The sequence below is a fragment of the Hyperolius riggenbachi genome, chromosome 1 (assembly GCF_040937935.1).
Source record: "Hyperolius riggenbachi isolate aHypRig1 chromosome 1, aHypRig1.pri, whole genome shotgun sequence".
Classification (NCBI taxonomy): Eukaryota; Metazoa; Chordata; class Amphibia; order Anura; family Hyperoliidae; genus Hyperolius; species Hyperolius riggenbachi.
Window position 1 is genome coordinate 165,172,546 of NC_090646.1, and position 24,976 is coordinate 165,197,521.

Genomic DNA, 24,976 nt, shown 5'->3' on the forward strand with positions numbered 1-24,976 from the left:
TATTGCAAGGAGATCCGTTGCCCATAGCAACTACAAATAAAGAAGTTATTTCTGTAAAGTCTGAAATGTGTAAAACACGTAAGTGTGATGAATTCAGAGAGATTTCTCAGTCTCAGGTGTTGTTGCCCCAGGCTAAAGCATATGTGGAGCCTATGATAGGCAGAGTTATTTGGTATATTAAAGGTGTAAAAAAATCTATGCTCGTTTCCGATCCCAAACCCTGTGAGTGTTTCTTTGATACTGAATTGTTTGAACCACCATTCACTCCGTGGGAGGTTGGGGCTTTGATAGAAGAATTTGAGTTTGATTGGAAGGCCTTTTGCGATTTTTACATCGCAAAAAGCGAGGTGATTCTTAATGCTTGTGTTGAGTCGGTGTACGCTTTGATTGGATCTGATGAATGTGACGAATGTTTTGTGGATCCGCTGATTTGCGTGTGAAAGATGATTTTGGATGAATTGCACACACACCAACCAATTGACTCCAATAAAGCGACACCGTTGACTGATGATTGTTCCTGTCTTTCTGGGGTAAAGCAAGTTAGTTTAGACACTGTGCGATCTGAAATGAATGGGTGTACTACGGTGGTGGACACCTGTGTGAATTCTGAAAGATTCTCTCCTGTTTCGGTGGAATGTGAATCTGTGCGATCTAATGCCTGTATCTCAGGCGTTTCTGCAGATTGTGAGCAACATAAATGTGTCAGTTTTGTCAAAGATATGTGGGATCCTTTGTCAATTAGAAACAGATCTTTTGCTCTCACTAATTCCTTGAGACCTTCCATTTATGATCCTGCTACGGGGAAAATTCCTAAACTATGCAGCATCAAAAGTAAGATTAATTTGCCTAATAATTTGTCGCAACTTCTTCTGCAAATGAATCTATGTGTCACTCTGTTCACACCTGTAAACTTTAAGGCCCGTTGCCTGATGACAGTTGCTCCAGTGTTTCTGTCCTGAACACCTTGCAGTCTGGTCCACAGATTGCGGAAGTTTGCTCTTTGGAAGCGTCACTTTCGCAACCTAAAGCGATCTTGGATTCGCAAATTTTGTGTTCTGTCTCCTCGGATTCGACATTGTTAGCCGAGTCTAAGGGTGAGACAGCGCTTTGGTTTTGTGAATCTGTTACTGGGGAATCTTTGCCTTGTCCAGAGAAGATCTCTGTGAGCCTGCCCTGTACTATGAATAAAACCATGATGTCCACTCGCACTGACATTTGTGAGTCCCTTTCTTGCTCAGAAGCTAGTACTGACTCTCCACCCTGTACTCTGGATGAGTCAATATTGCCTTGCATAAAATCTCCTGCAGTGACCCTAGAGGCTCGTCTAGGTATTGCTACTATTCTCACCTGTGTTTCTGCTATTTTGGAGTTGCAGTCTGGTTTGACTGCTATGCAGAATTCTGCGTGCAGTGAGATTAAAGTTAGGGAGTCAGTGTGTGTTCCAGTAAATATCCTTGTGCATCCTGTTCATGAAGATAAAATTCAGTCTCAGCGGATTGTAGAACCATTCCTGGGACATTTGCTCTGTCTGCAAAATGTATTTGATGTTTTGCCCTGTAACATGGATAGTTCAGAATCCTTGATTTCTTTGTCAGAAAACTTGGGAAACAATGCTCCTGAGCTTTTGTTTGATGTTCTGGAGGTCTCTGAGTTCCTCCCAAAGGGTGCAGAACTTTTAGGAGGTGCCTCCTGTCCCGCAGGGCCGTCTGAAGCATTGCTCACTTCAGTAGGCATCGCTGCTGTACTGACTACTTTTGCAGCTCTTGTGGAGCTTCAGTCATGCGTAGTCAATGATGAGTGTTGGTTAGATACCAGTACAGTCATAGAGACTTCTAAGTCTGATTTCAAGTCTGCTTTTGAAAATCCAGTGCTTGTAACCACTACTTGTGATGATTCTTTGCCCGGTCCTGGTTTTGTTCTTGTCGTATCGGACTCTGAGGTTGGCAGTTCCTCGACATGTCCTGAGGTTTCTCTTGTGCTAGTGTACCCCAATGTGCTCTGTGACTCAGAAAGCCCAAGTATGTCTCGGTTACCAGCATGCCCAGATGCTTCCTCGGTGGAGACATGTTCTGATATTTCCTGCCTGCTTGCATGCCCAAGAGTGGTCCCTGAAAGCCCTAATCTTGATGCTTGTCATGGTAATCCGGAATTGTCATTGGTTCCATAGGGGTTCTTGGTAGTTCTCCATGTGAGCCTGGTGATCGTTCTGCCCTCTTGGGATCTCTGCGGAGCTTCAAAGTGTTCTGGGAGAAATATTTCCTGGTACCCTGGATGAGATCAACAATGGCTTCTTTGTGGAAAGGGACACTTCAAATAGGTATTGTGGCAGGTTTGGTATTTTTGGACGGTCCCTGGAAGGTGGTGGGCATTGCTCAGAGGGTGTCGATGGGTTCTTCTCTGGCATTGACAGTTCTGATGGGTGTTACGTTGAGACTTGTAGTACTGAGGGGCATGTTTTGGTGGCTTCTGCTTCCGACGAGGTCGGTTTTGGGAGGATTGACTCTGGAAGTGGGCCTAGTCGGGCTGTCCCGACCTTCATGAGTCTCCAGTCAGAGTTTTTTGCAAATATCAGTTTTGAGAGGGGGGGGGGGGAGGGGGTACTGTAATGACAGCTGTTTGACCATTCCTTAAGTCTGTGGGCTGCAGGTCTCTGGATAAGAGACTGGTCTTCGCTTTGCAAGTTCCTGAGTTGCTCTGCTGGGGAATTTGCATACACTTGTCATGCAAATCGCCTACCTGCCTCCTTTGAAGGCTTGCAGTATAAATACCTTGCTCTCCCAGAGTCCTTTGCTGGTCACGATGGTTTGTTACTACTAAAACACTCCTAGAGTGTCAGCCTTGCTATTGTTTGCTAGATTATCTTAGAGTATTCCTGGGGACTGCACTAGGCATCCCTCTAGGGCAGTCAGTTTGTATTATCTGTATTGCCTGTTCTGTCTTGTCTTGTCCTTGCGATTGCACTGTCGTCAGCGCTTGGCGAAGGTGAATCGTTTGGTCCATAACCTGGATCGCACTTGCCCTAGCGTTAGTGGCAGTGGATCTCTCTAGTCTATGTCTTGGAGTTTTACCGTAGCGGCGGTTGCTACTGGTTACTCCTTCTGTCTGTCTTGCCGTGTGGATCGCACTCGCTCTGGTGGAAAAGAGCAGTGGATCCTGCTAGCCCTGTTTCTGCTCTTGGATCACACTTGCTCTGGTGGAAAAGAGCAGTGGATCCTGCTAGCTCTGTTTCTCTACTTAGATCACACTTGCTCTGGTGGAAAAGAGCAGTGGATCCTGCTAGCTCTGTTTCTGTACTTGGTTCACACTTGCTCTGGCGGAAAGAGCAGTGGATCCTTCCTGTCCTGTCCCTGAACCCGGATCGCACTCGCTCTGGCGGAAGAGAGGTGGATCTTATCTAACCTATTCCTGTTGTACGTTTGTCTGTCTGTCTGGAGCAAACGCTTGCGGTTGCCTGTGGTAAGGCAGCCATTTAGCAAGCGTTCCTGTTATTTGTTCATTTGTGTTCATTCGTTAGTCAGGGTGGCGTGCTTGTCTCTGTTGCGCTTATCGTGCGGAGACCGTGCCGTAAACGCGCTTGTCGCTGTTGCGCCTAACGCGCAGTGACCGCATTTAGGTATTGCGCTTGTTATTTTCGTTGTCATCCTCATTGTATGATATGCTGTGCCTTTCTCTCTGCTCCTACGTTTAATCTTTACTCTGTCTTGTGTCACTGTTGGCAATCGCCACTCTTGCGATTGCATTCACACTTTGGTCTTCGCTGTTGTATTTCGACCGTCGCCAGGCGGCGACTAGATAGGTAGACATACATACCTTCTGTCTTTGTGCTCTCTCCCTTGAGAGAAACTGTCCTGCTCTGTATTGCCCCAATACGTACAATCATTATCTCGCATCTGTGGCTGTGCAGAGGATCTGTTCCTCTGCACTCCACAGCTCCATCTGCCGGCAGGAATTCCCTTCTACAGGTGCATAGCACCATTGCTGGCTTCTCTCCGATTATATGCTTGTGGAGGATTTCCGCAGTGTCAGCGCGCATCCTGTGCGCTGACCACGGAAATAATTACACAATCGTTACAGACATGAGGGAACCTGGTTATTGGAAGTTCAGTCCTCAACCCTATCTTTGTAGCTTCTAGTAGTTCTTTCTCCTTTCTTTCTTTCTTTCTTTCTTTCTTTCTTTCTTTCTTTCTTTCTTTCTTTCTTTCTTTCTTTCTTTCTTTCTTTCTTTCTTTCTTTCTTTCTTTCTTTCTTTCTTTCTTTCTTTCTTTCTCCTTTTTGCTATAGCTTTATTTTCTCATATGGTCAGCTTACATTGGTTGTAAATAGTATGTAGTGGACACCATACCAGTAAGTTTGGTGAGTATAACCCACACCCCAACTGGTTAATTAAAGTGATTTCAGTTGAGAGTTGGGATGTTGCTATTATTATCTGTTTATACAGTACAAAGAATTTTCGAGTTTATGCTATGTTACATGTGCTTTGGATGCCTGTTCATCAGATTGTAATGTATGATTATTTCAATAAAACGCTAAATAGAAAAAAAAAACATTTTTCTTTGAAGTATTCAAAAGATTTTCTCTACAAGGTATTTCTTTTCCACGCTTCTATTTAACATACCCTGAAAAGTAGGTCATTATAGCATGTATGGGGGCTTTGTTATCAACTGCTAAAGTCTGCGGCCATTTACTTCAATATTGAATGTGAACGCAAATGTTGGACATGAACATTTACAGTAAATTGCAAGGGGAATGATCGTCATTTGCCAGAAGCCATTCGCCAGCGAATGTGTTTGGCCATCTCTATTACCTACATTGTAATTGTAAAACTACTGTGCTGCCATGGAATGCTGGTGTTGTTACACTGAGGCAGATTTATGGACTACTAAAAAGTTTAGTTTGTATCAGCACAGCTATATATTTCTTTATTCTGATGATGATTCTAGTGTGGAATGGATCTCTGATACTACTGTGGAAAGGATCTCTCAGGGCACATCACCAGAATACTAGTGATGTCGCGAACCTCCGATTTTCGGTTCGCGAACTTCCGCGGAAGGTTCGCTTCACGGAAAAGTTTGCGAACCGCAATAGACTTCAATGGGGAGGCGAACTTCAAAATTTAGAAAAATTTCTACCGGCTGTAAAAATGATAGAAAACACGTTTCAAGGGATCTAATCCCTGGAGGAAGACATGCCTGAGTGAAATACACATCAAAAGTCCCAGGCAAAAATCTAGATTTCACATAAACCCCTTTTTTAAGGTCACAAATCTCATTCAATGACAGTCCTACACTACTTTACAACATCAGACAGTGTATACCTCCTCTCTCACTCCCTGGGAGGAGGGTCTCATCTTCCAGGGAATTGTAGAATTTCAAAAGCCAGCTTATATACCTTGGCCGGGAATTGAACCCAGGTCTTGGCCGGGAATTGAACCCAGGACTGAGTGTTTGGTAGTCACCTCTCTTAACCTCTATACCACCACCAACACTACATGCTAAAGGCAGCCTAGCATGTATCATTATGATTTATCCTAGAGAAAAATTAGCTTGCTTAAATATTTGTAAGCTTTTAAAAGCCAGCTTACATACCCTGACCAGGAATTTAACTCAGGTCTTAGCCGGGAATTGAACCCAGGTCTGAGTGCTTGGTAGTCAGCTCTCTTAACCACTATACCACCACCAACACTAAATGCTAAAGGCAGCCTAGCATGTACCATTATGATTTATCCTAGAGAAAAATGAGCTTGCTTAAACATTTGTAGGCTTTTAAAAGCCAGCTTACATACCTTGGCGGGGAATTGAACCAAGGTCTTGGCCGGGAATTGAACCCAGGTCTGAGTGCTTGGTAGCCCGCTCTCTTAACCACTATACCACCACCAACACTGCATGCTAAAGGCAGCCTAGCATGTACCATTATGATCTATCCTAGAGAAAAATGAGCTTGCTTAAGGATTGGTAAGCTTTTAAAAGCCAGCTTACATACCTTGGCCAGGAATTGAACCCAGGTCTTGGCCAGGAATTGAACCCAAGTCTGAGTGCTTGGTAGTCAGCTCTCTTAACTGCTATACCACCACCAACACTACATGCTAAGGGCAGCCTAGCATGTACCATTATAATATATCCTAGATAAAAATGAGCTTGCTTAAAGATTTGCAGGCTTTTAAAAGCCAGCTTACATACCTTGGCCAGGAATTGAACCCAGGTCTGAGTGCATGATAGATAGCTCTCTTAACCGCTATACCAACACCAATACTACATTCTGAAACCAGCCTAGCATGTACCATTATGATATATCCTAGAGAAAAATGAGCTTGCTTAAGGATGTGTTGTATGTCAAAAGCCAACTCACATTGGCCAGGAATAGAACACAGTCTCTGTGGCACAATTGGTTAGCGTGTTTGGCTGTTAACTAAAAGGTTGGTGGTTCAACCCCATGGAGACATGGCCTTTTGTGTTCAACAGTTGTCCGAAGAGAACCCCAGATAGCCATGTAGATTCATCTCTCTCTCTCTCTCTCTCTCTCTCTCTCTCTCTCTCTCAAGTAGGAATGGTCACCGCTTTCCGCGGAATTGTATTTTCTGCAATTTTGGGCGGAAATTGGTCATTCCATTCCGTTTGGTTGGAACGGAATTGCTTTTTCAATCCGGCAGAATTCCAAAATTGCCTGTGAAATTCTGCTGTTATCCGTTGATGCCATTGAAGTGTAATTTCAGCTTAAAACCATTAGGTCCTAGAGAGAGAGAGAGAGAGCAAGCTCATTTTTCTCTTGGGTATATCACAATGGTACATGCTAGGCTGGCTTCAGCATGTAGTGTTGGTGGTGGTATAGCGGTTAAGAGAGCTGACTACCAAGCACTCAGACCTGGGTTTAATTCCTGGCCAAGACCTGGGTTCAATTCCCGGCCAAGGTATGTAAGATAGCTTTTAAAAGCTTACAAATCTTTAAGCAAGCTCATTTTTCTCTAGGATAAATCATAATGGTACATGCTAGGCTGCCTTTAGCATGTAGTGTTGGTGGTGGTATAGCGGTTAAGAGAGCTGACTTCCAAGCACTCAGACCTGGGTTCAATTCCCAGCCAAGGTATGTAAGCTGGCTTTTAAAAGCTTACAAATCTTTAAGCAAGCTCATTTTTCTCCAGGATAAATCATAATGGTACATGCTAGGCTGCCTTTAGCATGTAGTGTTGGTGCTGGTATAGCGGTTAAGAGAGCTGACTACCAAGCACTCAGACCTGGGTTCAATTCCCGGCCAAGACCTGGGTTCAATTCCCGGCCAAGGTATGTAAGCTGGCTTTTAAAAGCTTACAAATGTTTAAGCAAGCTCATTTTTCTCTAGGATAAATCATAATGGTACATGCTAGGCTGCCTTTAGCATGTAGTGTTGGTGGTGGTATAGTGGTTAAGAGAGCTGCTTTCCAAGCACTCAGACCTGGGTTCAATTCCCAGCCAAGGTATGTAAGCTGGCTTTTAAAAGCTTACAAATCTTTAAGCAAGCTCATTTTTCTCCAGGATAAATCATAATGGTACATGCTAGGCTGCCTTTAGCATGTAGTGTTGGTGCTGGTATAGCGGTTAAGAGAGCTGACTACCAAGCACTCAGACCTGGGTTCAATTCCCGGCCAAGACCTGGGTTCAATTCCCGGCCAAGGTATGTAAGCTGGCTTTTAAAAGCTTACAAATATTTAAGCAAGCTAATTTTTCTCTAGGATAAATCATAATGGTACATGCTAGGCTGCCTTTAGCATGTAGTGTTGGTGGTGATATAGCGGTTAAGAGAGCTGACTACCAAGCACTCAGACCTGGGTTCAATTCTCGGCCAAGACCTGGGTTCAATTCCCGGCCAAGGTATATAAGCTGGCTTTTGAAATTCTACAATTCCCTGGAAGATGAGACAGTGTAGTTAGGCTCTTATAGGCTGCTTCCTCCTATAAGAGCCTAACTAAACTGTCCCTAGCAGAGTCTGTCAGCAGCTGTCCCTTTCACTAATTAGTGCAGGCAGACTAGTGAGTAAAACGGCACAAGCACCTTGCCTTTTATAAGGGGGGGGTGGGGCTCCAGGAGTGAGTGCAGTCTGATTGGTAACAATGTGCCTGCTGACTGTGATGTACAGGGTCAAAGTTCTGCTCAATAGAGCATTATCGGGCGAATCGAACTTCCGCAAAAGTTCGCCTGCTGTAGGCGAACGCGAACCACCGAAGTTCACCTGGAACCGTTCGCCGGCGAACCGTTCGCTACATCTCTACAGAATACTCCACGACAGGCAGTAACAAGGAACTGCAAGGAGCTACCACTTGTCCAGCAGCTCTGATAGTGACCTTCAGGAAGTGCATCATCACAAAGGGGAGGAAAGGGAAAGCAAACCAATTTCAAGGGTGTCAAGCTAAAGGGGAGGTAGCACAAGCATAGGCACTTTGTATGAAGCAACTCTCAGGGGAATGAAGGAGGAGATGTTAAAATAGAAAAGGAAAAACAAGAGTGGTTACATGGAGTTCTCCAGTTTGGGTCTTTACTCTCAAACCATATAATGTTTGTGTGGCATTGTGCGCAACCTTTGCCAATCAACATCACCCTTTGCTTTTCTTCTTCCTATTTCTATTTTTCCTTCTTCTCAAACACCCACCAGCAGTGACTCATAAAATGTTGTTGCAAGTCTGTCTTCAAGTGGTGAGGAAGTTACAGATCCTCCCATGTGTCCTCCCTCCCCCGTCCCAACCCTCCAAAAAATAGCCTAGACTAGAAAAGGAACATAAGACTGTGTTGTGAGTTACTCTAAAGGACATGACTATATAGGCTATGTAAAAGGCTGCGGTAGATGTCTTTGCTCACACAACTGCAGCAATGCAATTGTAGCCACTAGTCATTATAATACTGAAATTAAATCACAAGATTTTCACAAACCAGTCTAAATTTTAATGAAAACCTGCGAACTTGCCAGTGGCAATTTTGCTCATCCCAAATTTCCCAAGCTCTCAGCTGTGCAGCCACTTGACTGTGTCACAACAAACTAACCATACTGCTATAAAGCCTTCTAATCATTTTAAATAAGGCTGGAGGATTTTTTAATCAGTTCAGGACCATAGGCTTACACCCCCTAGTGCTCTGCAGTTTTAATATCTCACTGTAGAGCCATACTATTTAGCACACAAGTGACCACCCCACCCCCTCCTTTTTCTACCCACCAACAGAGATTTCTGTTGGTGGACTCTGATCGCTGCTGCAGGTTTTGTTTTTTTGTAATAATTTTTTACAAAATCTAAATAGTTTAATGGCATAAAAATTGCTTAGGGTATCATTATGTGTTCATATAAATAATTAGATAGCAGAGACATTGTAAGCTGGTAATAAATGTTAATAATGTATGCTAATTATTAATATATAAGAACATTGAGCTACCTTGGCATATCATTTCTTGTTTGTTTTAGCCGAGGATCAGAGGGATGTAAATATTGCTGTGGAAGTAATGAAGGTCATACATTCAATAATGTCTAAGCACAAGGATATGTTACAAGCGGCAGATAAACTCAAGATAGAAAACTGTCTTGGCCAACTAGGTTTTCAGGACCTAGCATCTTCGGTGAATGGATCAGAGGTATGGTTTTTCTTATATACATAACTCCACCTTAATACAGTGTTTAAATCACAGTTTAATTTCATTAACATTTAGGGATTGTTTCCATTAGTGCAGCGCAGGAGTTGTGCGTCACCGCGGCTCTGTGTTGCACGTGACTCTACGAGGGCAGAGCTTGCAATCCCATTTATTATAATCAATGGGATCATGGGCTGGCAATCCCTCCAAAATGCAGGCAACCATGCACTGCTATTTAGTGCTGAATCGCAGCGCATGTATAGAAACAGCAGACAGTGCAACTGAAAGCGTGCAAATGAGCCCTTATGTTGAAATGTGCCAAAAAATTGTATAACCTCACACTGACCTGTTGTGTATCTGAAAACTAAATTAATATATATATATATAACCTGATTGCCCGGCGTTGCCCGGGTATGTATTTGGCTGGTGTTGGCTCCGCCCACTTTTTCTAACCCTAACACACAATTATTCAATGACCAAGTTTGTGAGCTTTGCCATCTTTGGCATCAATAATTTGCATTGAAATGAAAAAATCTGATTATCTGTTTGTGGTTCCACCCCCTTTTCTGAATTTTAACCCCAGTCACCCAATGACCAACTGTACCAGGTTTGAGGCCTGTGCCATTAACAGTGCAAGAATGGTATCAATGAAATTATCCACTTGAAAAGCAATAGGTGAAGTTTGATTCACTTTTGTAGGCTTCACTCACTTTTCTAAATAATAATCCCAGTCACCCAGTGACCAACTGTGCAAAGTTTAAGAACCCTGCCATTCACAGTGTAAGAATGGCTGCAGTTTACATTTTCCCAGTAAAATTTGTATTTGTCTCCACCCACTGATGACCCGGCGTTGTCCGGGTATTTATTTGACTGGTGTTGGCTCTGCCCACTTTTTCTAACCCTAGTACACAATTACTCAATGACCAAGTTTGTGAGTTTTGGGGTCCTTGGCATCAATAATTTGTATTTTCCCATGAAATGAAACAAATCTGATTGACTGTTTTGTGGCTCTATCCCCTTTTCTGATGACCAATGACCAACTATGCCAGGTTTGAGGCTTGTGCCATTAACAGTGCAAGAATGGCAGCTATTTTAATATGCCCCGTGAAAATCAACAGGAATTTTGATTGGCTTTTTTAGGCTCCATCCACTTTTCTGAATATTAATCCCAGTCACCCAGTTACCAGCTGAGCAAAGTTTGAGAACCCTGCCATTAACAGTGAAGAAGGGCTGCAGTTTACAATTCCTCCCCCCCCCCCCCCAAAAAAAAAATAAATAAATCCGTTTTTGACTCCACAAACTTTGTGTAACCTTGACACACAGTCACTCAATGACCAAGTTTGTGAGCTTTCGGCATCACAATTGTGCTAATGGAAGCAGTTTATCCAGTTAAGAAATCTGTCTGTGGCTCCGCCCCTTTAGTGAATTTGAACCCCAGTCACTTAACGGCTGACTGTAGCAGGTTTGTGGCCTCTGCCATTAACAGTGTAAGAATGGCTGCTGTTTCAATATTCCCCTTGCAAATCAATAAGTGAATTTTGATTGGCTCTTGTAGGCTCCACCTTCTTTTTCGAATATTAATCCCAGTCACCCAGTGACCAACTGTGTCCAGTGTGAGAACCCTGCCATTAACAGTGTAAGAATAGCTGCAGTTTATATTTTCCCACGTAAAAAGTTAGTTGTGTTTGGCTCCGCCCACTATTTCTAACCTTGACATACAGTCACTCAATGACCAAGTTTATGAGTTTTGGGGTCCTTGGCATCAATAAGCAGCATTTTACCACTGAAATTAAACAAATCTGATTGTCTGTTTGGGCCAGCTCCGCTTTCAGAATTTAAACCCCAGTCTCCCAGTGACTGACTGTACCAGATTTAAGGCCTCTGCCATTAAGAGTGTATGAATGGCAGCAATGTAAATATTCCCCTTGAAAAACAAAAAGGTGAATTTTGATTGGCTGCTCTTAGGCTTTACCCACTTTCCTGAATATTAGTCCCAGTCACCCAGTGGCCAACTGTGTCAAGTTTGAGAACCCTGCCAATAACAGAATGGCTGAAATCAATCTAACAAATCTGATTGGCTGTGGCTCCACCCCCTTTAGTGAATTTGGACCCCAGTCACCTGACTGCATCAGGTTTGAGGCCTCTGCCATTAACAGTGTAAGAATGGTAGCAATGTAAATATTCCCCTTGAAAATCAATTGGTGAATTTTAAGAGGCTGTTGTAGCCTCCACCTACATTTCTGAATATTAATCCGAGTCACCCAGTGGCCAATTGTGTCAAGTTTGGGAACCCTGTCATGTAAAAAATTAAGTTGTTGGCGCCGCCCACTTTTTCTAACCTTGACATACAGTCACTCAGTTATCAAGTTTATCAGCTTTGGGGGCCTTGGTATCAATACTTTGTATATTCCCATTGAAAAATAAACAAATCTGATTGGCTGTTTGTGGCTTTGCCCCTTTCTGAATTTGAACCCAAGTCACCCAGTGACCAACTGTACCAGGTTTGAGGCATGTATAAGAATGGTAGCAGCTTAAATATTCCCTTTGAAAATCAAAAGGTGAATTTTTATTGGCTGTTGTAGGCTCCACCCACTTTCCAAAATGTTAATCTCATCCACCCATTGACCAACTGTGAAGTTTGAGATCCCTGCTATTAACAGTGTAAGAATGGCTGCAGTTTATATTTTCCCAGTGAAATTTGGTTTTGGCTCCACCCACTTTTTGTAACTGGAACACACAGTCACTCAATGACCAAGTTTGTGAGCTTTCAGGTTCCCGGCATCAAAAATGTGTGAATGGAAGCAGTTTATCCACCAAGGAAATCTGATTGGCTGTTTGTGGCCCCGCCCCTTTAGTGAATTTGAACCCCAGTCAACCAATGACCGACTGTAGCAAGTTTGAAGCCTCTGCCATTAACAGTGTAAGAATAGCAGCAGTTCAAATATTCCCCTTGAAAACCAATAGGTGAATTTTGATTGGCTGTTGTAGGCTCCACCCACTTTCTTGAATCTTAATCTCATTCACCCAGTGACAAAGTGTGGCAAGTTTGAAAACCCTGCGATTAACAGTTTAAGAATGGCTACAGTTTACATTTTACCATTTAATATGAATGGCTGAAATTTGATTGGCTGTTTTATGCTCTGCCCACTTTTCCTGGATTTGCAACCTCGGTCACCAAGTGACCAACTGTGCCAAGTGTGGGGACTCTGGCTTGATTAATGTGAGAATGGCAGCCTTTTACATTTTTTCCATTGACATGAATGGGTGAAATCTGATTTGCTGTTTGTAGCTCTGCCCACGTGTGCAGGGGGGACGCGAGACCCCCAGAACATATCATTTCAGATAGTAAAGGATCTGTATACCAATTTCGTTCAAATCGGTCAAGCCGTTTTCGAGTAATCGCGACACACACACACACACACACACACACACACACACACACACACACACACACACACACACACACACACACACACACACACACACACACACACACACACACACACACACACACACACACACACACACACACACACACACACACACACACACACACACACACACACACACACACACACACACACACACACACACACACACACACACACACACATATATACACACACACACACACACACACACACACACATACATCCGATTATGTATATATATATATATATATATATATATATATATATATATATATATATATATATATATATATATATATATATAGTAGGATGCAAAGGTTTGGGCAACCTTGTTAATCGTCATGATTTTCCTGTATAAATTGTTGGTTGTTACGATAAAAAATGTCAGTTAAATATATCATATAGGAGACACACACAGTAATATTTGAGAAGTGAAATGAAGTTTATTGGATTTACAGAAAATGAGCAATAATTGTTTAAATAAAATTAGGCAGGTGCATAAATTTGTCATTTGATTGATTCCAAAACCTTTAGAACTAATTATTGGAACTCAAATTGGCTTGGTAAGCTCAGTGATCCCTGACCTACATACACAGGTTAATCCAATTATGCGAAAGAGTATTTAAGGGGGTCAATTTTAAGTTACCCTCCTCTTTTAAATTTTTCTGTAGAGTAGCAACATGGGGGTCTCAAAACAACTCTCAAATGACCTGAAGACAGATTGTTCACCATCATGGTTTAGGAGAAGGATACAGAAAGCTGTCTCAGAGATTTCAGCAGTCTGTTTTCACAGTTAGGAACATAATGAGGAAATGGAAGACCACAGGCTCAGTTGAAGTTAAGGCTCAAAGTGGCATACCAAGAAAAATCTCTGATAAACAGTGGCGACGAATGGTGAGAACAGTCAGAGTTAACCCACAGACCAGCACCAAAGACCTACAACATCATCTTGCTGCAGATGGAGTCACTGTGCATCATTCAACCATGCGGCACACTTTACACAAGGAGATGCTGTATGTTATTGTGATGCAGAGGAAGCCTTTTCTCTGCCCACAGCACAAACAGAGCCACTTGATTTATGCTAAAGCACATTTGGACAAGCCAGCTTCATTTTGGAATAAGGTGCTGTGGATTGATGCAACTGAAAATGAAGTTAAAAAGCTTAAAAGGCTAAAGTTAAAAAGCTAAAAATAAAGTTATTAGGGCATAACAAAGGGCGTTATGCATGGAGGAAAAACAATACAGCATTCCAAGAAAAACACAGGAAGTGTTTAGAGGCTGTAATTTCTGCAAAAAGAGGATCTACTAAATATTGATTTCATTTCTTTTTTGTGGTGCCCAAATTTATGCACCTGCCTAATTTTGTTTAAACAATTATTGCACACTTTCTGTAAATGCAATAAACTTCATTTCACTTCTCAAATATCACTGCGTGTGTCTCCTATATGATATACAGTATTTAAATGACATTTTTTTTATCATAACAACCAACGATCTATACAGGAAAATCATGACAAACAAGGTTGCCCAAACTTTCACATCCCACTGTATATAGTTTCTCTCTTGCTGACTCTTTTTTTTTTCTTCTTTCTCCTGTGATCTCCTTCTAATCTTCCAGATAAGTTCTTTTTTTTTTTTTTGCTTTTTTTTTTTCAATTGTCCTCAGAAAGATAGTCTTTCAAAGAGGATAAGAGGGCAGTTGCCTGCAGCTTTCTGTTAGTTCTTAGAGGACCCTCAGAATAACTTTGATAGTGATAAAAAAAATGCATAACCAAAGGTAGCCAGCATTGCAAATTGCATGTCAAAACAATCGGTAGGTTGCTGAATTAACACAAATTTTGGTTAAAGTGCAAGTGTCCTTTTCTCAAATGAGCAAGGCCCTCCTTTTTATCATAACTATTTTATATGTTAGGCTTTAATTATAAAAAAATATATATATAGTAAACTATAGTCTAATGAAGTGGTATGTTCTCCTGTATTTTAGGCAATCCATTCATTTTCTCTTTGAGTCCTGTCTTGCATCCACTTTGATGGATGATGCAATCACTGTAATGTGTATTCTAAAATGTATGTATAATGTATATACTGTATCATATCTGCATTCAAATAATATATACAATATTTAATGTTTTAGGTATCAGGAACAGAAAAACAGACAAGCAGTTACAAAGTTGGAACTGGTTCATCTCGTTTTCAAATGACCCACATGGGACCATACTTACTGAGAGATGAGAGATCAGACCCTGACCCAAGGGTGGACCATTTCATACCAGATACATGGCAGGTAACAAATGATTGATTCATTACCAAAAAAGTACATAATGCTCAGGGATAGATTTGGGGAGCTGGAGGCCTTTGGGTTTGTACTCATTGGTAGAGAAAGCCTGTTTTGGTTGTTTGAATGTTCTCATAGCTTGTGAGGTTCGATAGTGCAAAGTGCAATTATCCGATTTTTATTTCCTATACTTTATTGTGGATAATTGCTTGGGTTGTGCATAATTGTGAATTTTGCAAGCTCTTGCAGTTGCTGCATATAAGCAGTGTGGATCTGTCATTAAGCCCTTAAACACTTCCCCGCAGGCTCACATTGCCTTTTTCACAGTTTTTCTGGCTGTACATAGTGTTGGGCGAACACCTAGATGTTCGGGTTCGCGAACGTTCGCCGAACATCGCCGCGATGTTCGGTTGTTCGCGCCGAACTCCGAACATAATGGAAGTCAATGGGGACCCGAACTTTCGTGCTTTGTAAAGCTTCCTTACATGCTACATACCCCACATTTGCAGGGTATGTGCACCTTGGGAGTAGGTACAAGAGGAAAAAAAATATTTTAAAAAGAGCTTATAGTTTTTGAGAAAATTGATTGTAAAGTTTCAAAGGAAAAACTGTCTTTTAAATGCGGAAAATGTCATGTTTCTTTGCACAGGTAACATGCTTTTTGTCGCCATGCAGTCATAAATGTAATACAGAGAAGAGGTTCCAGGAAAAGGGACCAGTAACCGTAACGCTAACCCAGCAGCAGCACACGTGATGGAACAGGAGGAGGGCGGCGCAGGAGGAGAAGACCACGCTTTGAGACACAACCCAGGCCTTGCATGAGGACAAGAAGCGTGCGGATAGCAATGCTTTTTGCCGCCATGCAGTCATAAATGTAATAAAGATGAGAGGTTCAATAAACAGGGACCGGAAACGCTAACCCAGCAGCAGCAGCAGCAGCAGCACACGTGATGGAACAGGAGGAGGCGCAGGAGGAGAAGGCCACGCTTTTTGAGACACAGCATCCCAGGCCTTGCATGAGGACAAATAGCGTGCGGATATAGCAATGCTTTTTGCCGCCATGCAGTCATAAATGTAATAAAGATGAGAGGTTCAATAAACAGGGACCGGAAACGCTAACCCAGCAGCAGCAGCAGCAGCAGCACACGTGATGGAAGAGGAGGAGGCGCAGGAGGAGAATGCCACGCTTTTTGAGACACAGCATCCCAGGCCTTGCATGAGGACAAATAGCGTGCGGATATAGCAACGCTTTTTGCCGCCATGCAGTCATAAATGTAATAAAGATGAGAGGTTCAATAAACAGGGACCGGAAACGCTAACCCATCACAGATGGTCATTGTTCATGTTACTTGGTTGGGGTCCAGGAGTGTTGCGTAGTCGTTTCCAATCCAGGATTGATTCATTTTAATTTGAGTCAGACGGTCTGCATTTTCTGTGGAGAGGCGGATACGCCGATCTGTGACGATGCCTCCGGCAGCACTGAAACAGCGTTCCGACATAACGCTGGCTGCCGGGCAAGCCAGCACCTCTATTGCGTACATTGCCAGTTCGTGCCAGGTGTCTAGCTTCGATACCCAATAGTTGAAGGGTGCAGATGGATTGTTCAACACAGCTACGCCATCTGACATGTAGTCCTTGACCATCTTCTCCAGGCGATCGGTGTTGGAGGTGGATCTGCACGCTTGCTGTTCTGTGGGCTGCTGCTGCATGGGTGTCATAAAATGTTCCCACTCCAAGGACACTGCCGATACCATTCCCTTTTGGGGACTAGCTGCGGCTTGTGTTGTTTGCTGCCCTCCTGGTCGTCCTGGGTTTGCGGAAGTCAGTCTGTCGGCGTACAACTGGCTAGAGGAGGGGGAGGATGTCAATCTCCTCTCTAAAGTCTCCACAAGGGCCTGCTGGTATTCTTCCATTTTGACCTGTCTGACTCTTTCTTCAAGCAGTTTTGGAACATTGTGTTTGTACCGTGGATCCAGAAGGGTATAAACCCAGTAATTGGTGTTGTCCAGAATGCGCACAATGCGTGGGTCGCGTTCAATGCAGTCTAGCATGAATTGAGCCATGTGTGCCAGAGTCCTGCCAGAATCCTCATCATCCTCTTGTGAGCATTGTGATAGTTGTTGTGATGCATCATAGTCGTCACCTTCTTCCTGGTCTGCTTCTGCTGACCATTCGCGCTGAATTGTGGAAGTCCAACGTGCACCGCTCTGGCCCTCGTCAGTGGTGGCAGGAAATTCCTGCTCCAACTCCAGCTGGTACTCCTCCTCTTCTTCATCATAGCTGCTGGGGCCAGCGTTTCCTGATGCGGATGGCCTGATGTTGGTACCATCACGCTGATTGATTTCTCCTTCAGATTCCCCCAGTTGCATCATGACAGCTGTTTCCTTGATTTTCAACATTGACCTCTTCAGTAAACACAGCAGTGGTATGGTAATGCTGACTGAAGAGTTGTCACTGCTCACAAGCAACGTGGATTGCTCAAAATTTTGGAGGACTTGGCAGAGGTCCAACATGTTGGCCCAATCGGATCCACAGAAGCTTGGCAGCTGTCCGGATGCGCCTCGGTACTGCGCCGTCATGTACTGGACCACTGCACTCTTCTGCTCGCAAAAGCGGGCTAGCATGTGCAGCGTAGAATTCCAGCGCGTAGGGACATCACACAGCAAGCGATGGTGGGGGAGATTGAAGCGCTACTGCATTTTGGCGGGTGCCCCCGAAGCAGTACTGGAATTTCTGCAATGTTTGGCCACTCGTCGCACCTTCAACAGAAGATCGGCCACGCCTGGGTATGTCCTCAGGAACCGCTGAACTACTAGGTTCATCACGTGCGCCAGGCAAGGGATGTGTGTCAGCTTAGCCAACCTTAAAGCGCGAATGAGATTACTCCCATTATCACACACAATCATGCCCGGTTTCAGGTCCAGCGGTGCCAGCCACAAATCCGTCTGTTCCTTTATTCCCCTCCAAATTTCCTCCCCTGTGTGCTGCTTATCCCCAAGGCAGATCAGCTTCAGCAACGCTTGCTGACGCATGCCAACAGCTGTGCTGCACTGCTTCCACGATCCTACTGCTGCTGGGTTAGCGTTTCCGGATGAGGTACAGCTTTGAAATGCGTTGGAGGAGAAGGAGTCAGAGAGGTAGGTGCTGCTGTTGTTATCCAGTGGGAGGGACGGCGGTGCAGCTGTTTGCGGCGTGGGCAACACCCGCGCCGTAGCAGGTGAGGAATCGCTGCCAGGCTCCACAAGGTTCACCCAGTGCGCGGTAAGGGAGATGTATCGACCCTGGCCGAACGCACTCGTCCAGGTGTCAGTGGTGAGGTGAACCTTGCAGGCAACGGCATTCTTCAAGCTTCGGGTTATTTTGCTGACCACGTGCTCATGCAACTCAGGCACTGCAGAGCGCGCAAAGTGGTAGCGGCTGGGAACCACGTAACGTGGGATGGCCACTGACATCATGCCCTTGAAGCTGTTTGTCTCCACCACTCGATATGGCAGCATTTCGCAGGCCAGAAGCTTGGCTATGCTGGCTGTTACTGCCACGGCCCGGGGGTCATTTGCTGGCAATTTCCTCTTGCGATCAAACATCTCCGAGACAGACAACTGAATCGTAGGGCTGCACACTGAAGGGCTGTTGGTTGTTGTGTTTGATGAACAATGGGAGACCTCAAGAGCACTACTCCGGAAGTGACAGTGTCAGCGTCTGATGTTTGTGAATGTTGTGAACCACGCAATGGCTGGGCTACTGCTGCTGCTGAGGCGGGTCTGGTGGTGAGTCTGGTGACCCCAAGGGAGGCAGTGTTGCTGGTACCCTGTCCTGCCGTGTTTGCCCACAGAGTGGGATGTTTGGATAGCATGTGGCGGCTCATGCTGGTGGTGGAGAGGTTGTTAATACTTTTCCCCCTGCTCAGGCGGGTCTTGCACACCTTGCAAATCGCCATAGTACCATCCTCAGTGCAGTCTTCAAAGAAAGCCCAGACTTTGGAGCACCTGCCTTGCTGGCGATTTCTGTTTGCGCCTCTTTTGCCTCTCACTTGAACTTCCACGCTTGTGGTGCCTGAAATTGCGTGCCGCCTACCTTGTGGCACAAGGCGAACTCGTGCAGCAGTGGGTTCTTCAACAGACTCATCTGTGCTGCTGCTACGACGGCGATGTTCTCGTTCACAAACAAAATCTGGGTCTCTGTCCACATTGTCCATACCCTCCTCTTCCATCTCCTGAAACTCGTCATATGTCATTGTGGGGGGCCGCCGCCGTGGAGTAGAGCTCCCCAGAACAACCTCTGCGCAGCTCACTCCAACATCGTCTTCCAGATCTTGTGGGCCTGACCTCCTGCAATTGCAACCCCTCCTGCCCAACTTGCTCTGGGATTTGGGTTTCCGAGTCCTCCTCGGACTCGCCTTGTATTTCAGTGCGCGGTGAATTTCCCACAGTTAATGGTTGTGAATCCGGGCACAACATTTCTGGCTGTTCCTCCATTGACCTTTGAAAGGTGGACGTTTGTTGGGCTGGGAATAGCTCCTGCGAATACCCCATTGTGTCCTGAGGTAATTCATCGGACTGGTTATCTGGCAGTTGCGTGCGTGGTGTCGCTGCCGGTTGTGTCAGCTTTGTGCCCACTGGCTCCTTGTAACTGGCTGAGGACTCGGACCTCGTGCGTGATGTGCTGGTGCTGCTTAACCCACTGCTGGACGCTTGAGAGGTCATCCAAGTAATTATCTGGTCCTGTTCTTTTGGATTTGTGAGGGTTGTTGTCCTGGACAACATGGGCGGTATTGAGTGGGTTTTCTTGGGTGCTCCCCTGTGGCCTGTACGTGAACCATCAGGGGAAACACCTCTTCCCTTGCCCCTCCCTCTTTCACCGGATTTCTTCCTCATTTCACTTATCCTTAAAGTACACGCTGACTGGCAGCAGTACAGTGGCAGTACAGAAATGCTATACAGTGGTGGGTGAGCGGTGTACCACTATTCCCAGCAGCAACACAGAGCACAATGCTATACAGTGGCGGGTGAGCGGTGTACCACTATTCCCAGCAGCGACACAGAGCACAATGCTATACAGTGGCGGGTGAGCGGTGTACTACTGTTCCCAGCAGACACAGAGTGGCAGTAAACAGAATGCTATATAGTGTGGCTGAGCGAGGTACACAGAGTGGCAGTAAACAGAATGCTATATAGTGTGGCTGAGCGAGCGGTGTACTACTATTCCCAGCAGACACAGAACAGTAAACAGAATGCTATATAGTGTGGCTGAGCGGTGTACCACTATTCCCAGCAGCGACACAGAGCACAATGCTATACAGTGGCGGGTGAGCGGTGTACCACTATTCCCAGCAGCGACACAGAGCACAATGCTATACAGTGGCGGGTGAGCGGTGTACTACTGTTCCCAGCAGACACAGAGTGGCAGTAAACAGAATGCTATATAGTGTGGCTGAGCGAGGTACACAGAGTGGCAGTAAACAGAATGCTATATAGTGTGGCTGAGCGAGCGGTGTACTACTATTCCCAGCAGACACAGAACAGTAAACAGAATGCTATATAGGGTGGCTGAGCGGTGTACCACTATTCCCAGCAGCGACACAGAGCACAATGCTATACAGTGGCGGTGAGCGATGTACCACCATTCCCAGCAGCGACACAGAGCACAATGCTATACAGTGGCGGGTGAGCGGTGTACTACTATTCCCAGCAGACACAGAACAGTAAACAGAATGCTATATAGTGTGGCTGAGCGGTGTACCACTATTCCCAGCAGCGACACAGAGCACAATGCTATACAGTGGCGGGTGAGCGGTGTACCACTATTCCCAGCAGCGACACAGAGCACAATGCTATACAGTGACGGGTGAGCGGTGTACCACTATTTCCAGCAGCGACACAGAGCACAATGCTATACAGTGGCGGGTGAGCGGTGTACTACTATTCCCAGCAGACACAGAGTGGCAGTAAACAGAATGCTATATAGTGTGGCTGAGCGAGGACACAGAGTGGCAGTAAACAGAATGCTATATAGTGTGGCAGAGCGAGCGGTGCACTACTATTCCCAGCAGACACAGAACAGTAAACAGAATGCTATATAGTGTGGCTGAGCGAGGTACACAGAGTGGCAGTAAACCGAATGCTATATAGTGTGGCTGAGCGAGCGGTGTACTACTATTCCCAGCAGCGACACAATGACTGGGGGGACCCTGGCTAGCGTGGCTGGAGCGCGAACTACCCTGCCTGGCTACCCAAAGCTAAACCCACAGACAAATGGCGGAGATATGACGTGGTTCGGGTATTTATTTACCCGAACCACGTGACAGTTCGGCCAATCAGAGCGCGTTCGGGTCCGAACCACGTGACCCGTTCGGCCAATCACAGCGCTAGCCGAACGTTCGGGGAACGTTCGGCCATGCGCTCTTAGTTCGGCCATGTGGCCGAACGGTTTGGCCGAACACCATCAGGTGTTCGGCCGAACTCGAACATCACCCGAACAGGGTGATGTTCTGCAGAACCCGAACAGTGGCGAACACTGTTCGCCCAACACTAGCTGTACATCACTGGCTGAAACTGGAATAGGTCATTTACAGTCATTGCCATATGATTCCAGGTGGCCCAATCACGATGCACATACTCAAATTAACTCCTGCACTCTGAAATTCATATGCATTACAGCTGTAAAAAATAGTGCCTGGTTTGTAGAAACTGATTGAGTTTCTTAAGGTCTAAAATAAGTCAAAAGGATATTGTAAGGCTTGGTGGTGTATTCTCCACAGTCAGCATGCAACGCATGAGCTGGCGTGGAGGAGGTACACACACTAGCACCAGGAAACAGGCTATCCCTAGTATAGTGGAGGGGAGGACTGACTGCAATAGGAGATTGTGGCGCACAGAGCCGGTGCAGATCTGACAGCCACAAACAATGCTTTCGTTATAACGTCTCAGCGCAAAGTAACGCTGAGCGCACAAACCAGAACTGAGGAGATCAGGACAGGTAGACAGAATGAACGCTTGCTAGCTAGCGGCTACTTAGCGACAGCAAGCGTCCAAAACCAGACAGACTGGAATGAGACAGCCAATGCGATGCGGCGATGGCGTGCCTCACAAAGACAGGACAGGACAGGACAGTCAGAAAATAGCAGGATTAAGATAGAAGAACGTAACACAGATAAATATACAATAAGTATGTTTTCCTAGCGTATTACAATTACAGCTATCAATGAAACTATTTGTAACGTCTGACTAACATATGTATATATCGGCAATGAACCGATATATGACATAAGCAGGAACGCTGACTAGGACTGGAGTAATACAGGGAACAGGACTCAGAAGGATTCGCTATCTCTTCGCAGAGATGAACGCAATCCACAAACAGTAACAGAACAGGATTCAGAAGGATTCGTTATCTCTTCGCAGAGATGAACGCAATCCACAAACAGTAACAGAACAGGATTCAGAAGGATTCGTTATCTCTTCGCAGAGATGAACGCAATCCACAAACAGAACCAGGAGCAGGGTAACTACCTCAGCACGGGTGGTCACGGTACGCGCAACCTACCAAAACGTGCTGGAAAGCTGACTAACTGCACACAGGATATAAACAGTTCGTGTACGTATACATCAGCGACACTGGTGTATCAACGTAACACAAATACAAGGAAAATAATAAACGTGCTGGTATGCATATATATTGGCAATGAACCAATATATGATGCAAAACCAGCAAAGTATCTTTATAACAAGAAACACGATCGGGGGCTAAAGCGACAGCAAGACAGGCTTAGGCTGAAGCTATGAAAACCCAAGGAAACCCTGCAGGAAGCAGATCTTTATACTGAGGTCATCCAATGGGAGCAGACATGCAGATTCCCACACAGGTGAATGATAATCAGTCACAAGCTGACAGCAGGGAAAGACAGACAAAGCTATGCAACTTGCATGGAAATAGATCAGAACTGCCTGAGCTGCAGCACTACTACTTCCAGTAATAGCTGCTGCAGCAGCGATCATTACAGATATGTCCTTCTTCCGTACAGTAAACAAGCTGAACTAAAATTCCTTGTGCCACCCAGCTGAGGCAATCATAGTTAAACTCATAGTTGGAGCCTGACATGCTGACAATTGCCTGAAACTCAATGAATATCATAAGTGCCAGGGAAAAAAAAATATTTATACGTAATTACTGTTTTCGCTGTTTTTACTTTTTCATTGTAGAAGAAGAAAGTTCACTGTTTATCCATCTCTAAGTTAGCCAATAAATGGTATCATCCTGATTCAAAACTTCTTGCTTTTACTTTTCATTGACAGGGTGCCTCCATCCACCACTTCTCAGAGGTCTAAGCTGTTCACATCAGTGCCCAATTAAAAGTGATTACAGTCAACAGTTGCCCCTGAACTTCAATGTCCATTCAAGATAATGTTTCTCAATCACACATATTCCTTTCTCTTCAGAGTATTCTGCTTTTTTTACAGGCAGTGGTCAACTTATTAGATCAGAAGGTAGTAGATCAGGTTTTCTTCACCAAATTACATGTTTCACAGTGTTTATTATATTCTAGAAAAAGCAGTGGCCTGGACAACCTATATGTCTTGTAGGGGAAGACAAAAACAGAGGGAGACCTGTAACCTCATATAGTGTAGTATACTGTATCTGATCAAGGGTACATGAAAGAAGATACTCACAAAACTGGGTTGCATCAATGGCGGCCGCAGTACAGCATGTGTCGTAATCACCTGGTCCTTGTACAGGTCTGTAATAATCACCTTGGGAATAGAGATGGGCCGAACCTCCGATTTTAGGTTCGCGAACCCTGTTCGCGAACTTCCGCGAAAGGTTCGGTTCGCGAAAAAGTTCGCGAACCGCAATAGACTTCAATGGGGAGGCGAACTTTCAAAGTTTTAAAAAATTCTATCAACTGGAAAAATGATAGAAAACATGTTTCAAAAGCTCTAATACCTGGAGCCCCACGTAATTGCTCTAATACCTGGAGCCCCACGTAATTGAGTGAAATACACATCACTGCTGGAGGACCCTCCCTCCCTCCTCCAAGCAAGGTCCTTTATACCATTTGCCTACCTACACTAATTAGTTATGGGACAGCTGCTACACACTCTGCTAGGGAAATTTTAATCTTCCTCCTCCCTCCTCCCTTCTATCCTTCTACCTATTCCCTCCTCCCTCCTACCGGAGGGAGGAGGGTCTCTTCTGCCAGGGAATTATACTATTTTAAAAACCAGTATACATCATACCATAGCTGGTACATCATACCATAGCTGGGAATACATACATGAGTATACATCATACCATAGCTGGGGATACATACATGAGTATACATCATACCATAGCTGGGAATCGAACCCAGATCTCACTGTGTGGTGGGCACGTCACCCCAAGCACTGTACCACTACAGAAGTAAGTGAAGCTAGCCTAAAATTTAACATTTATGCTCAATGCAATAGAACCATTAGGTTGCTTAAAGGAGAACTGTAGTGAGAGGTATATGGAGGCTGCCATATTGATTTCCTTTTAAGCTATACCAGTTGCCTGGCAGCCCTGCTGATCTATTTGGCTGCAGTAATAGTAATAATCCAAACATTTGTATAGTGCTTTTCTCCTGTTGGACTCAAAGCGCTGAAGAGCTGCAAGCCACAGCGACACGCTCAAGAGGCCACCCTGCAGTGTTAGGGAGTCTTAGGTAAGAAAA

At 44.8% G+C, this 24,976-nt stretch overlaps 1 protein-coding gene across 2 annotated transcripts in view; it reads left to right on the plus strand.

Moving 5' to 3' along the window:
• LOC137569288 (probable ATP-dependent RNA helicase DDX60) overlaps positions 1 to 24,976 on the plus strand; it is a 573,444-nt gene that overhangs the window by 174,051 nt on the left and 374,417 nt on the right. For both annotated transcript variants that reach the window (XM_068278827.1, XM_068278828.1), the window contains 2 exons: positions 9,419 to 9,585; positions 15,148 to 15,297. In XM_068278827.1, the coding sequence (XP_068134928.1) occupies positions 9,419 to 9,585; positions 15,148 to 15,297 (317 nt within the window). The remainder of the gene's footprint in view (positions 1 to 9,418; positions 9,586 to 15,147; positions 15,298 to 24,976) is intronic.